A 16,192-nucleotide genomic window follows, 5' to 3' on the forward strand; every position below is an offset into this window, starting at 1 on the left:
TATCCTCACTCATTCAGTATCACACTTTTAAATCATCACCTGTCTGAAAGATGAGAAGTGGTTATCTCTATTTTAATTTGAAATATTTTAGTTACCAAAAAATGTGGTCACTTCTTAGAGTTATTAACCATTATAATCCTTATCTGTGAATTACTAGGTCATATATTTTGCAGTTTTCTGTTGTTTTGTCTAATACTCATAGATATGAAGGACTTCTTATGCAATCTAGATAATCTATTATCAGTTATGTATTTTTTATTCTCTTTTTGTGACTTGTTTATTCACTTTATTGTAGAATTTATCAATCTTAAAGTAGTAAGAAAAATATTTATTTTTGTAATTTAGGCTTTTAAAATTCTTATTTGATATATTCTTCTTTTTTCCCAACATCAATGAAGAACTCCAAATTTCTTCTTTTAAAGCTTTAAAGTTTTGATTGTCAGGTTAAGTGGTACACTTTCAGAAAGCCAACTGTCTCAGCATCATTTGTTGAATAATTTTTTTCTTCCCTAATAATTTAGAATGATGCCTCTTTTCATAAATGATGAGAGGCTGAGGCAGAAGACCACAATGTCAAGGCAAACCTCAATAACTTAGACTCTGTCTCAAAATTTGGAAAGGCGTTAGGCATATGGTTCAGTGATTAAGCACCCCTGGTTTCAATCCCTGGTGCCCATAAATAAATAAATACTTGGTTCTGTTTCTAGGTGGTTTATTTGGCTTTAGTCTTATTTATCAGAGTTTATGCCAGTTATCAGACTGTTTTCGTACTATAACTGTGTTTTTGTATCTTTCATTTTCTGGAAGATTTTACTCTTTCACAAGAACTTAGGATCACTTTGTCAAATTCAATGAAGAAAACTTTTAAAATGTTTATTTTTAAAGGCCTCAGGATATAGCTCAGTTGGTAGAATGCTTGTCTCGCATGCACAAGGCCCTGTGGGTTCAATCCCCAATACCACAAAAACAAAAACAAAAACAAAAAAAACCCCTCTAATTTATAGGTCATTTGTGGGGAATGCTTACATAAGAAAATTTATCATTTTTTCCATACTGATTTTCTCGTTCTTTCTTTGGATTTATTTCTTGGTACTTTATAGTTATTTTTATTTGCTATTATAAAGGTGGTATTTTTTTTGAAAGTACATTTTGTAATTTGTGGCTGTTGTTACATAGAAACGTAACTAATATTTATATATAGGTGTTTTATCTAGCAAATTCCATGAGTCCTCTTATTAGTGTAGTTTGTAGATTACCTTGAATTTTCCAAATTAAAGTTCCTGTCATTGTGAGTAATGATTGGTTCTCCCTTTTCTATACTTGTAAGTCTTCTTTTTTTCCTTAACTTTAAAAAGTTCTTAACTTTAAAAGAATGCATCTGATGATTAGATCCAGGGAATATGATATTTACTATGAATTTTTGATATATACTCCTTACTGAGAGAAGGAATTTACCTTCCATTCAGTCTTTGTTGCTTAGAGATTTATATTACATAGTATTGAATTTCATCAAATGAATTTTTATTTCTATTAAGACAGTATTTTTAAAAATTTGTTAATGGAGGCTGGGGTTGTGGCTCAGAGGTAGATCGCTCACCTAGCATGTGTGAAGCACTGGGTTTGATCCTCAGCACCACATAAAAATAAAATAAAGATATTGTGTCCACCTATGACAAAAAAAATTGAAAAAAAGGTTTGTTAATGTAATAAATTTACATTAATAGCTTTTCAAATCATAAACCAACCTAGTGTTCTTTGGACAATATCTACCTAATTGTATCATTTTTTTTTTATTTGTAGTTGGACACAATACCTTTATTTATTTATTTTTATGTGGTGCTGAGGATCTAACCCAGCATCTTGCATGTGCTAGGCGAGTATTCTACCACTGAGCCACAACTCCAGCCTTCGTATTGTATTTTTAATTGGTATATTAAAAGTATACATAATAATGGAATATATTGTAACATATTCATACATGCACATAACATAATTAGGTCAATTTCATTTCCCAGTATCTTTTATTTCCCTCCTCACCTTCTACCCTTAGTCTCTTTCCTCTCCTCTACTTGTCTCCCTTCTAATTTCATGAAATCCACTTTTTTTCCTCTCTAGCTTGCATGTGTGAGAGAAAAATATGACCCTTGACTTTCTGAGTCTGATTTATTTTGCTTAACATAATACTCTCAAATTCCATCTGTCTTCCTGTAAATGACATAATTTTGTTCTTCTTTATAGCTGAATAAAACTTCATTGTATATACATACCACATTTTCTTTTATATTTTAATATATTTCTTTATTTTTTAATATCATTTAGGAGTTTTATTATTTGTTTTAATTAGTGCATTATAGTTTTACATAATTGTGGGGTTCATTTTGACATATTCATGAATGCATATAAGTTAATTTGCTCCATTTTAACCCCCTCTTTCTTCTCCTCCTATTCCCCTACCTGTATTCTATTGGTCTTTCTTCTATTAGTTTTTTTTTAAAAAATTGGTGCACTGTAGTTATACATGAGAGTGGAATTGTGATATATTCATACATTTACATAGTATAATTTGGTCAGTTTCATTCTGCTATTCCTCCCCTTTCCCATCCCTACACCCTTGCTCTTGCATCCCTTCCTGTACTCCACTCTTCTTTCTATTTAGTCCACCACTGCCCTGCCCCCTCTTAAAAAATCCTTATTTCTCTCTAGCTGTGGCATCTTCAGAGAAAACATCTGACCCATGACTTTCTGAGTCTGGCTTATTTCACTTAGCATCTTAGTTTGATGGTCTCCATTTACATCCATTTACCAAAAAATGGCATAATTTCATTCCTTATGGCTGAAGAAAACTCCATTGTGTGTGTATGTATGTATGTGTGTGTGTGTGTATATATATACATTTTCTTTATCCATTTATCTGTTGAGGGACACCTAGACTGGATTCATAAATTGGCTATTGTGGGTTGCACTACTACAAATATTAGTATGCATGTAATACTATATCGAGTGGGTCAAATGATGGGTCCATTCCTAGTCTGTTGAGGAATCTCCATACTGCTTTCCAGTGTGGTTGTACTGATTTGCAGTCCTACCAACAAAGCATGAGCGTACTTTCATCCCCACATCCTCACCAGCATTTATTGTTACTTGTTTTCTTGATGATTGCCATTCTAACTAGAGTTGAGATGATATCTCAGTATATAATTAAGCTGACCTTCAATTTTTCTTCCTTTGATTAACCTTTTATGTCAATCTTATAATAAGGAATGGAGTTTAGAACTTTTGGATATTTCCTAGAAAACTTCCATTCAGATAATTATTTTATGAAGATTTGTAAAACTAATTTATATGTATATATGTATATATCCAGGTTTAGTCTTTTAATACAAAAAAATTACATCTGCTAAAATTTCTGTATTGAATCTATGTTGGCATTTTCATTCTTCTAGAAATTATTTTTCCATCTTTTAAAACTAGGTGTCTGAAAATGTTTATAATATTTTGTGATGAGTTTTTAAATTCTCTATCATCTTCTTTCATTCCTAATATTTTTTATTGGTGCCTGAGTTCTTCATTAAGATCTTTATTCTTTAACATTCATGGCATAATTTTGAAAGTTTTCAAGGAAGGTAACCTATTTTAGATGCATTATTAATGCATTTATGAAAAGAAAAATTTAGCTGGGCACAGTGACCCAGTTGAGGCAAGAGGATCACACATTCAAATCTAGCTTCATCAACTCATTGAGAACCTAAGCAACTTAGCAAGACTCAAAATAAAACATAAAAAAGGGCTAGGGATATGGCACAGTGGTTAAGCGCCCCTGGGTTGAATCCCTGGTACAAAGAGAGAGAGAGAGAGAGAGAGAGAGAGAGAGAGAGAGAGAGAGAGAGAGAGAGAGAGAGAGAGAGCGAGCTGTTTAATCATTCTATTTAGGATATAAATCTTGGTGTTTTTCTTCCATATTCTTTCTGCAAAGCAGTAATTCACTGTATTTTATATTTTCAGTTAGATGCATTGTATTCCATGAAGAGTGGGGCTTAGTTTTAGGTAGTAGAAGGGAATATTTTTATTTACATTAAAGATTTTCATAAAATGTTTTAATTCAGGAGAATTTTATAATTTTTTAACTATCCATCAAATCTCAGAAAAACTTATATGTAAACTTTGTTTATTTATTTTTTCACTGTATTGGGATTGAACCCAAGGGCACTCTACTATAGAACCACATCTCTAGCCCTTTTTATTTTTTGAGACAGGGTCTAGCTTTGTTGCCCAGATGGGCCTCTCACTTGTGATCTTCTTGCCTCAGCCTTCTGATATCTGATGGTGGTGTGCACCACCACTCCTGGCTATAACTTAAGATTTTTTTTAATATTTATTTTTTTAGTTATAGTGAACACAGTATCTTTATGTGTGCTGAGGATTGAACCCAATGTCTCATGCATGTATGGCAAGCGCTTCCCTTCTGAGCCATAATCCTAACCCCAACTTTGACATTTTAGAAGACTTTTAAAATAGGGAATGAGGATCATCTGCAAGAAATTAGTGACGAACTATTTCATGTTCCAGGCGTCAAATATAAGCAATGATCCAGGATAGTCTATACATTTAGTGATGCAGCCACAAACCCATATTTTCCTAATGATTAATGATGTTTAATGTCTCTAAATGTGCTTATTTGCTGTTTTTATATCACTTTTGGTGCAATGTCTGTTTATATCTTGTTTATTTTCTTGGTGTGTGTCTCTTCAGTTGTTTTCTGATGATTGGGTCTTTTTGTAGTCTGGATAAAAGTTTTTACAGACATAAGATTAAAAACTAATTTCTTCTAGCCTATGGCTTGTCTTTTCTGTCCCTTAACTTCATCTTTCTGAAAGGAGAGTTTTTATTTCAAAAAAATCCAGTTTATAAATTTTTTAAGAAAACATTGCCTAACAGAGGTCACAAAGGTATATATTTTGCTCTCTTCTGAAAGTTTTGTTGATGTAAAAACTATCCTTTCAACACTAAGTTAACTTTGTAACCTTGTAAAATAAAAATCAGTATTACATTTATGTGTTGGCATATTTGTGGAATGTGTCTGTTCTGTTTCATTAACCTCTTTGTCTATCTTTCTGCCAGGGCCTATCTTGATTATTATATGTACTTTTAATACTAAGTCTTGATATCAGATTTCTTTCTTTTTCAGATTTGCTTTTGGATATTCTAGATTTTTTTCATTTCCATGTGATTTTATATTTGCTTTCTCAATTTAGCGGGATTTCTCCACATTATTTTATAATTTGAAGTTTATAGGTCTTACCTATCTTTTGCCAGATTTATACTTAATCTTTCTTGTGTTTTTGGTGCTATTATAAATAATAATGTGATTTTAAATATCAATTTCCTATTATTTTTTTTGCTACAATACAGTTAAATTTTGTATGTAAATCTTACATTTTGTATCCTTATTAAACCCTTAATCAGATTTTCAATCTATGAACAAGGATAGCTTTACTTCTTCCTTTCCACTTTGGAGATCTAGGATCTCCAAACGGTGTTGAATAGGAGTACTGGGAGAGGACATCCTTGTTTTGTTCCTGATCCTATGTTTGTGTGTGTGTGTGTGTGTGTGTGTGTGTGTGTGTGTAGGGGGGGTATATTCATTCTTTACCATTAACATGGCATTAGCAACAGGTTTTTCATAGATAGCTGTTATCAGGTAAGGAGGGTCCATTAATTTCCTATTTTAATAATATTTTTCATCAGGAAAGTATATTTGCATTTTTGTCAAGTCCTTTTTCTGTTTAGATGATCATATGTTTCATAAAATTTTATTAATGGTGAATTATATTGATTTGTTTCTTAATAAGCCAACCTTTCATTTCTAGGATAAACCCCATTAAGGCATGATTTACTATCCTCATTACATGTGGTTGAGTTTAATTTGCTAAAATTTTTAAAGAATCATTGTACCTGTGTTCATGAGGGATATTAGACTTTAACTTGAGTTTAATTTGCTAAAATTTTTAAAGAATCATTGTACCTGTGTTCATGAGGGATATTAGACTTTAACTTGAGTTTAATTTGCTAAAATTTTTAAAGAATCATTGTACCTGTGTTCATGAGGGATATTAGACTTTAACTTTCTTTTCATGTGATATTTTTCTTCTGGTTTTGATATCAGAATAATACTGACTTCATAGAATGAGTTGGGAAGTGTTCCCTCCATGTTTCCTCATCAGTCTGATTAGAACAGGGGTCAGTAAACTGCAGTTGATTCAGTAGGCCCAAATCCTACCAGACACCTTATTTCTTATGGTTCACAATGGTTGCATTTAAAATATTAGATATTTACCTATGTAATAGGCATGATTTTATCTGTTGGCCTATAAAACCTAAATTATTTGCTACTTGGCCCAGAAAATTTTGTCGATTTTGTTGATTTTTCCTGAAGAACCAGTTCTCTTAACTTAGTTTTGTTGGCTTTTCTCAATTCTTTTTCTTATTTCCATTTAATTGATTCTTTTATCTTTGTCATTTCTCTTCAGCTTCATTAGGATTTAATTTGCTATTTTTTTCTTAGTTTCTTAAGGTAGAAGTTCTAACAGGAAATCTGTAGTAAATGCTATTTTTTTCCTCTTTTGTGTTACACCATTTTCCCTTTAATGCCCTACTGTGGGGGGAACCCAGGGCCTCATACATGCTAGGCAAGCTCTGACCTACATCCCAAGCCCTATGTCTCTATCATTTGAACATGTAAAAATACAGTCATAATAACTGCTTTTATATGCTGATTTTAACATGCCAGTTTTGAGTTTATACTTATTGATTGATTAATTTTCTCATCTTTATTGGTTGTCTTTTCCTATTTCTTTACAAATCTTATAAATTTGGGTTGGATTCTAGACATCATGAATTTTACCTTGTTTGTTACTAGAAACTTTTGTTCTTAAAAATATTCTTACACGTTCTTTAAGGATTTAATTAAATTTCTTGAAAATAGTTTGATTCTTTTGGGTTTTGGTTTTAAGAATTGTTATTCAGGACTTAATCAGTGTTTAGTGTAGGGCTGATTTCCCAACTACTGGGGCCAAATTCTTCTAAGCATTCTAATCAATGACCTATGATTTATGAAATCTTCCATTCTGTGTCATAGGTAGAAGTATCTGCTGATCATCAAGTATTACCTCTGTAGTTCTGTTTAGTACTCTGTTTCTGTCCAGCCCTCTTCTCTGTAATGTTCTGTTATCTGAATTATGTTTGTTTTGCACCTTACACCTTTAGTTATATTCTTCAAAGGGAATTTACTAGACCCCACCTGGATTTTCTCTCGTCTGCACTATTTTGTACATATTCTCTTAAGTAAGCTGGGGCAGCTGAAGGACTCTCCTCATTTATTGACCCCTGCCCCATCACTGCATTTTGTTGCCTTATTGAATTTTATCATTTCACTTTTTCTTACATTTTGCTGGATTTTGAGTAATTTCAGGTGAGATGGTAAATCTGAGTGCTTTTCCTGCACATTGGCCAGAAATGGAAGTCCTGTATATCTTCTGCAGAGTGAATATGATAAGAAAACATCTAATTTCCTGAGTATTCAGAAAAGAGACTATTCATACAGGTTGACTCTTCTATGGAAGGGATTTAGAATAGAAATAAAGATATTCATGTGTTTTTTTAAATTGATTTCCCAAGTACTAATCTTTATCTATACTTTATACATAGTTAGATTAGATTATTATATATAATAATGCAATGTAAATCACTAGTTTCATTATGTTTTGTTAGAATTAGATTGAGTTTAATACTTGATGAATATATATGGAAAATATCATATACTATTTTTTTAAGATTTTTTTTAGTTGATGATATATCTGTATTTTATTTATTTATATGTAGTGCTGAGAATCAAACCCAGTGCCTCACACATGCCAGGCAAGTGTGCTACTGCTGACCACAACCCCAGCCCTCATTTGTGATTTTTTTTCAAGCCTGTTTTGCCCCTGATATTATTCCATAAATATTTGAAGAAATAAAAAGAGAATATAGACATGCTCTTTTTATTGTCTGAGTTTTCTATCACTAAATCATAAAAAAAAAATCCCTGTATATGTTCTGTTGTTACCACAATAAATCCTAAAAGGGTGGACATTTTATTTTTAGATTGTTTTCCTAGCTATCTTAATTCTGAAAAATAAAAAGTCAAGTTTTTAAAAAACCATTTGTTTTAAAAACTGTATATCAGTACATACCTCATTTGTGAATGTGCATATACATGTGTGAATATATATGTGTGTGTGTGTGTGTGTGTGTGTGTGTGTGTGTGTGTGCTTATAATTGGATAATTGTGCTCCTAATTTTATATACAAATGAAGGGTTTTCATTTACATTTTGTAACTTCAGACACTCTGATTGGAGGATGGTTATTTTTAATGTCCCTGTTCAGAGTTAATACATACAATTTCACAGGTAATTATCATTCTCTGGTATAACTATAACAATAGCCTCTTTACTAAACATGTATTCTGAAGTAGCATAGGTAATTAAAAGTTAATTTGGCTCCCATGATACTTAAATGTTAGAAAAGCTCTAAGAAAATCATCATATTCTTCACATCAAAGGACTGACATCTGCATTTAAGTTCTGCTGACTAAATTTAAAAATCAAGTTCCCTTAAACAAATTTTGATGGTAAGAATTAGATGTCCCAGATTTTTTTGATATTATAACCCATCATAACAGTAGCCTTCATGAAATTTATTGCTAGATACTATGGGTACTTTTTATAGACATTTACTCATTTAAATAGACGTTGAGTTAAAAATCGGCTGTATTTTTTACAACAGCTTAAAGCAACAGAAATTTATTCTCTAAACAGTTTTGGAAGCTAGACATCTGAAATGAGTTTCACTGAGTGTGAAGGTGTCAAGAGGACTGCATTTCCTAGGGAAGCTATAGGAAAGAATGTTTCCTTACCTTTTCTAGCCTCTAAGAATGCATTCTTTGAATTTCTCTGTGTGTATATCTCTGGGAATTCAACCCAGAGGCACTCTACTGTTGAGCTGCATCCCCAGCCCTTTTTATTTTGAGACAGTTTCTTCCTAAATTGGTGAGGTAAACTTGTGACCCTCCTGCCTCAGCCTCGAAGTTGCTGGGATTACAGGGGTGCATGGCACCTGCCATTCATTGTATTCTTTGCTCGTGGTCCTTTCTCTAATTTTTCTGTACTTCATTCATATATGGACACTTGCCATTACTTTGTAGCCCCCATGGGGCAGTCTTCTTACTCGGGATCCTTAGTCATGTATTCAAAGTTTCTTATTCCAGATAAGGTAACATTCACAGGTTTTAGAGATTAAGCTACAGATATCTTTTGGAGACCATTGTTTTTACTTGCTTATTTATGCCAAAATGGAGTATAAAATCTTGCCAAAAGATAAAAAGCAAAACATGTTAGAAATAGGCATGCTTTGTTTAAAAAAAAAAAAAGTGGAGATAGGTTGATAAAAGATCTTGTAGTTGTTCTACCATGTTCCAACATTTTTTATTATTGACCAGTATTTTTTGTTGTAGATGGAAGCAACAATAGGACATTAAACTTTAGTTTTTCCTAATATATTTCATCTTCTATTCTTGTCATTCACTTCCTTATAAAACCAATGTTTTAGGGCTGTAGTTGAAAGTGAGTTGAAAGTGAATGACAAGAATAGAACAGCGCTTGCCTCACATGCCTGAGGCCTGGGTTCAATCCTCAGTATCACATAAAATAATTAAATAAAAGTAAAGATATTGTGTTAATCTACAACCAAAAAAATAAAAAAAAATTTTTAAAAACCCCAATGTTTTTTAATCTAAATCTTGAATTCATGAACTGAAATATATATGTACATGGCCTGATACACAGATTATTTAGAATTACTTTGCATTTGATATTTGAATATGACCATAGACACAAAATTCAGATATATGCTTCCTTATTCTCTTAAAGCCTTTACTTCACTCTCTTTTGTTATTAACCACTTAGTCACTGATGATGGCACTCTAAATAATAGTATAAAAGTCTTTCCAAAATATCTCTGCAGTTTCTTAACTCCTCCAAGATTACAGATCTATGAGCTAGATTATTATTTTCTGGTCTTCCTCATTATCATGCCACTTTTGTGGTTAATTGTACACCTTTAAAGAGAAATTTTCATTTGGTACCTTTTTGTGGTATGTTTAGAGACTTGCAGAGTTACCAGTAAACATGTTTTAGCATGTTTTTTGTTACATAATTTAAAAGCTAAATGTTTACATTTTCTTTCCTGAACTATAGGATACCAGAAGGCCCCATTGATCAGGGACCAGCCACAGGAAGGGTACATATTTTAGAAGAGCTGCTTGCTAAAGCCAAAGAAGAGATTGAAAATTATAAGAAACAGACCAGAAATGGTAAGTAATAAGTGATTCCCTCACTCAGTACATTGACTTTAGTACAAATAATTGAAAATATCAAAATTTTTTCAAAATCTCGGAAATTCTGATATTCCTCTTATTCTTTGACTGCAGGTCTAGGAAAAGATCATGAAATACTAAGAAGGAGAATTGAAAATGGAGCTAAAGAACTCTGGTTTTTTCTACAGAGTGAATTAAAGAAATTAAAAAATTTAGAAGGAAATGAACTCCAAAGACATGCAGATGAATTTCTTTCCGATTTAGGACATCATGAAAGGTACTTTTCTCCCTATACATATGATAGGGCTGCAGTACAGAGTGTAGTCTAAGAATAAGAGACTGCAGTTTTTGTTAATTTCTCTCTTAAATGGTAGAGCAGTAGAGTATGTGAGGTCGTAAAGAACAGAAAATATTTAAAATGTATTTCTAGAAATATTTTTTTTTCTTTTGGCTACCAGGGATTGGACTCAGGGGTATTCAACCACTGAGCCACATCCCCAGCCCTTTTTAGTATTTTAGAGATAGGGTCTCACTGAGTTGCTTAGTGCCTCACTGTTGCTGAGGCTGGCTTTGAACTCATAAACCTCCTGCCTCAGCCTCGTGAACTGTTAGGATTACAGATGTGCGCCACTGCACCCAGCTCTGGAAATCTTTATACCATAAAAACTCTGAAGGTAGTGGTATCAACCAACAATACAATAAAATCTTTCTATAAATGTCCTTCATGTATCATCAATATTTGAAGCTGACTGTGTATTTTTCACACTGTAGTACATTGCAGCTCATACTAAGACTACAGTTATGCTTCTCATTCAGACACTGAACTCTTTAAAAATAGTCCCTTTCGTAGGTTTAGAGGATTTGGATAAAAAGGAGTATTCTGTTAGTTACTCTTCGATGTCGTTAGTAAAAAGAGAAACTGAGATCTGCCCACTTAACATTTGTCTCTACTATTTATGCATTTCTAAATAATGTGCAATATCTTTTGTTTTCCATGGGAATTTGCTCACCAGAGGAACACTTCCATGTACATATTCACGTTCAGAATACCTATAATCTTTCAAAAAAAGAAAATATTTTGGTGGTAGTATTTCATACAGAGCAAAATGTATCTGAAAATCATTATAAATACAACAAAAACTATCCTTTGGCCTCTTATATTAAAAAGCCTATGTTCTCAGTAGGATTCTGATGGCAATTACTGTCTCATTAATGAATAATAAAAGAAAAATTGGTATATTAGCACAGTGTACCACTGAGAAGAGGGAAAAGGATTACCCTGTACAAACAAAGGATTCATATATATTAACATCATCAACAGTATTATGATTTTGAAAAATTGCTATTTAAGTGAAAGTACAAATAAAATCTGTCAGTTTATTGGAATCATTTTAGCATTAATGATTCTTTAGAAATATGATAACATGGATTTCAAGGGTCATTGAATTATGAGACCCCACACTATGCAGTCCCTGTGAAATTTTTAGCCCAGCTTGTCGTCATGCCATATTTAGACCATTAGACCAAATATTGACTAATTCTTAATATATCTCTATCCTATAGCAGATACTAGACACCAAGTGCCTGATAAATTGGGGTTGGTGATTATGTGGTTTGCTGAAGTTTTGTAGGAAAATACAGATTTGAAGATTTGATATGGGTAGACTATGTGTATATAACAGGAAATTTTTAATATTGGCTACTGATAGAATGTTTAAATGACTTAATTAAATTACTTGAATTTGATTTTCAGGTCTCTTTAAAATTAAAATAATTTTTAAACCTCATTTTATAAATATAATTTGTACATGTACTTCATGATTTTGTACAAATGAAAAGTGAATATAATAAATGGGCCCATGAAAAAATTAATGTAAACCAATGTTATACTTTTTTGTTAGGTAATTCTGCTACAAATGTATTAGAATTCCTGACACTGACATTTAGTATATGTTAAATAGAATTTCAATGAAGACAATATGGAAAGTACAGGTGCCCTAATTAGTTTCTTTTGCTATCTTAAGCAGAAATTATAATGCATCTGAGACACAACTTCACAGAGTAGTAATTTAACTTCAGAAATGAACAACACAACCAAATATTAGAGAAATAACCTTTAAAGTTATAAATGTACAAATAGAAAGTGTTTGTAATATATACCAAATGTGAAATATGAAAATACCTTCACAGTAGCTATTTTTAAGATCCTTAAATAGAAGAATTAAAATTAAAATACACTTATGTTTCCCTCTGGTGATTTTCAGTAACACAAAAATCCTCATGTTTATTTATTCATGTTTTATTAGTAGACTTTTTTTTTATTTTTAGAACAGTGTTGTATTTACAGAAATTTGAGAAAATAGTGCCCATGTAGCCCACATTCAGTTTCCCCTTTTACTTACATCTTACATTAGTTATAGTACATTTTTTACCCACTTCATTTTTTTATTTTATTTTTTTAGTTGTAAATGAACATAATACCTTTATTTAGTATTTTTTATGTGGTGCTAGGGATTAAACTCAATGCCTCACACATGCTAGGCAAGCGCTTTAACACTGAGCCACAATATCAGCCCTACCTACTTTATTTTTATACTTGCCCAAATTATAGTTTATAAGGTGCCTCTGGACAAAAATTTTTATTTTCTGAAAAGTTAGAAGTTAAGTCTATTAGTTTTCTTATTTAGATTTCTCTAAGAAGCACACACAGAGACTTCACTGATAGGGGAAAATGTGGGTTTTGATTTTTTTTTTTTTCCTTTACACTTGTACTTTTTTTGCATTACAATTTTTATTACACATATATACCACATTTTTTCATATCTCTGTATATAAAGTATGTTGACACCCAAATCGAGTCTTCATACATGTACTTTGGATACTGATGTCCATCACATTCCACCACCCTTCCTAATCCCCTGCCCCCTCCCTTTCCATCCCACCCCTCTTCCCTATCTAGAATTCATCTAATCCTCCCATGCTCCCCCTCCCTACACCACTATGAGTCATCCTTCTTATATCAGAGAAAACATTTGGCATTTGTTTTTTTGGGATTGGCTAACTTCACTTAGCATTATCTTCTCCCACACCATCCATTTACCTGCAAATGCCATGATTTTATTCTCTTTTAATGCTTAGTATTGTGTATATATGCCACATTTGTGTATATATGCCACATTTTTTTTTATCCATTCATCCACTGAAGGGCATCTAGGTTGGCTCTACAGTTTAGCTGTTGTGAATTGTGCTGCTATAAACATTGATGTGGCTGTGTCCCTGTAGTATGCTGTTTTTAAGTCCTTGGGAATAGTCCAAGGAGAGGGATAGCTGGGTCAAATGGTGGTTCTATTCCCAGATTTCCAAGGAATCTCCATACTGCTTTCCAAATTGGCTGCAGCAATTTGCAGTCCCACCAGCAATGTATGAGTGTACCTTTTTCCCCACATCCTCAGGAACACTTATTGTTGTCTTCATAATAGCTGCCACTCTGACTGGAGTGAGATGATATCTTAGAGTAGTTTTAATTTGCATTTCTCTGATTGCTAGAGATGATGAGCATTTTTTTCATATATTTGTTGATTGATTGTATATCCTCTTCTGAGAAGTGTCTGTTCAGGTCCTTAGCCCATTTGTTGATTGGGTTAGCTTTTTGTGTTCTTTATATACCCTAGAGATTAGTTCTATCTGATGTGTGAGAGGTAAATATTTGCTTCTAGGATGTAGGCTCTCTGTTCACCTCACAGATTGTTTCTTAGTTTAAGTCCATCCCATTTATTGATTCTTGGTTCTAATTCTTGCCCTATAAGAGTCTTATTAAGGAAGTTGGAGCCTAATCTCACATGATGAAGATTAGGGCCTACTTTTTCTTTTATTAGACGCAGAGTCTCTGGTTTAATTCCTAGTTCCTTGATCCATTTTGAGTTCAGTTTTGTGCGTGATGAGTTTCATTTCATTTTGTTGCATATGGATTTCTAGTTTTCCCAGCAACATTTGTTGAAGATGCTATCTTTTCTCCAGTGCATGTTTTTGGTACCTTTGTCTAATATAAGATAATTATAATTTTGTGCTTTAGTCTCTGTGTCCTCTATTCTGTACCATTGGTCTACCAGTCTATTTTGGTGCCAATATCATGCTGTTTTTGTTACTATTACTCTGTAGTATATTTAAGATCTGATATAGTGATGCCATCTGCTTCACTCCTCCTGCTAAGGATTGTTTTAGTTATTCTGGGTCTCTTATTTTTTCCAGATGAATTTCATGATTGCTTCTTCTAATTCTATGAGGAATGCCATTGGGATTTTGGTAGGAATTGCATTAAATCTATATAGTACTTTTGGTAGTATGGTCATTCTGATAACATTAATTATTATTCTGATAATATTAATTCTGCCTATCCAAGATCAAGGTAGATCTTTTCATCTTCTAAGGTCTTCTTTGATTTCTCTCTTTAGGGTTCTGTAGTTTTCATTGTATAGATCTTTTACCTCTTTCATTAAGTTGATTCCCAAGTATCTTTATTTTTTTTTTTTTTGAGGTTATTGTGAATGGGGTAGTTTTCCTCATTTCCTTCTCGGAGGATTTGTCCTTGATATACAGAAATGCCTTTGATTTATGGGGGTTGATTGTATGTCCTGCTACTTTGCTGAATTAATTTATTAGTTCTAGATGTTTTCTGGTAGAGTTTTTTTGGGTCTTCTAGGTATAGAATCATATTGTCAACAAATAGTGCTAATTTAAGTTCTTCTTTTCCTATGTGTATCCCTTTAATTTCTTTCATCCATCTAATTGCTCTGGCCAGTGTTTCAAGAACTATGTTGAATAGAAGTAGTGAAAGGAGGGCATCCCTCTCTTGTTCCAGTTTTTAGAGGAAATGCCTTCAATTTTTCTCCTTTTAGATTGATGTTGGCCTGAGGCTTAGCATAGATAGCCTTATCCCTAGTTTTTCTAGTGTTTGACCATAAAGTGGTGCTGTATTTTGTCAAATGTTTTTTTTCTGCATCTATTGAGATGATCATATGATTCTTATCTTTAAGTCTGTTGATGTGATGAATTGCATTTATTGATTTCCATATGTTGAACCAATCTTGCATCCCTGGGATGAATTCCACTTGATCATGGTGCACAATCTTTTTGATATGTTTTTGTATTTGATTTGCCAGAATTTTATTGAGAATTTTTACATCTGTGTTCATCAGAGATATTGGTCTGAAGTTTTCTTTCTTTGAGATATCTTTGCCTGGTTTGGGGATCAGGATGCTATTGGCCTCATTAGAATGAGTTTGGAATTACTGCCTCTTTTTATATTTCTTGAAATAAATTGAAGAGTATTAGTATTAGTTCTTCTTTAGAGGACTTATAGAACTCGGCTGTTTATCCATTCGGTCCTGGGCTTTATTTGGTTGATAAGCTTCTGATGGCATCTTCTAATTCCTCACTTGATATTGGTCTATTTAAATTGTGTATATCTTCCTGACTCAATCTGGGCAAATCGTATGACTTAAAAAATTTGTCGATGCCTTCAATGTCTTCTATTTTATTGGAAAATAAGTTTTCAAAATAATTTCTAATTATCCTCTGTATTTCTGTAGTGTCTGTTGTGATATTACCTTTTTCATCATGTATGCTAGTAATTTGAGTTCTCTCTCTCCTTCTCTTAGTGTGGCTAAGGGTCTGTCAATTTTATTTACTTTTTCAAAAAACCAACTTCTTGTTTTGCCAATTTTTTTCAATTGTTTCTTTTGTTTCGATTTTATTGATTTCAGCTCTAGTTTTAATTATTT

General features: G+C 32.5%; 1 protein-coding gene across 6 annotated transcripts in view; it reads left to right on the top strand.

Moving 5' to 3' along the window:
• The window catches only part of Fut8 (fucosyltransferase 8), a 337,229-nt gene that overhangs the window by 193,793 nt on the left and 127,244 nt on the right, over positions 1-16,192 (top strand). For 5 of the 6 annotated variants that reach the window (XM_040276268.2, XM_078050077.1, XM_078050078.1 and 2 more), the window contains 2 exons: positions 10,294-10,409; positions 10,527-10,689. The exons of the other annotated variant lie outside the window; for it this stretch is intronic. In XM_040276268.2, coding sequence (XP_040132202.1) covers positions 10,294-10,409; positions 10,527-10,689 — 279 coding nt within the window. The remainder of the gene's footprint in view (positions 1-10,293; positions 10,410-10,526; positions 10,690-16,192) is intronic. 6 annotated transcript variants of the gene reach the window in all.

This window comes from Ictidomys tridecemlineatus, chromosome 5, assembly GCF_052094955.1.
Source record: "Ictidomys tridecemlineatus isolate mIctTri1 chromosome 5, mIctTri1.hap1, whole genome shotgun sequence".
In the NCBI taxonomy this organism is placed as follows: Eukaryota; Metazoa; Chordata; class Mammalia; order Rodentia; family Sciuridae; genus Ictidomys; species Ictidomys tridecemlineatus.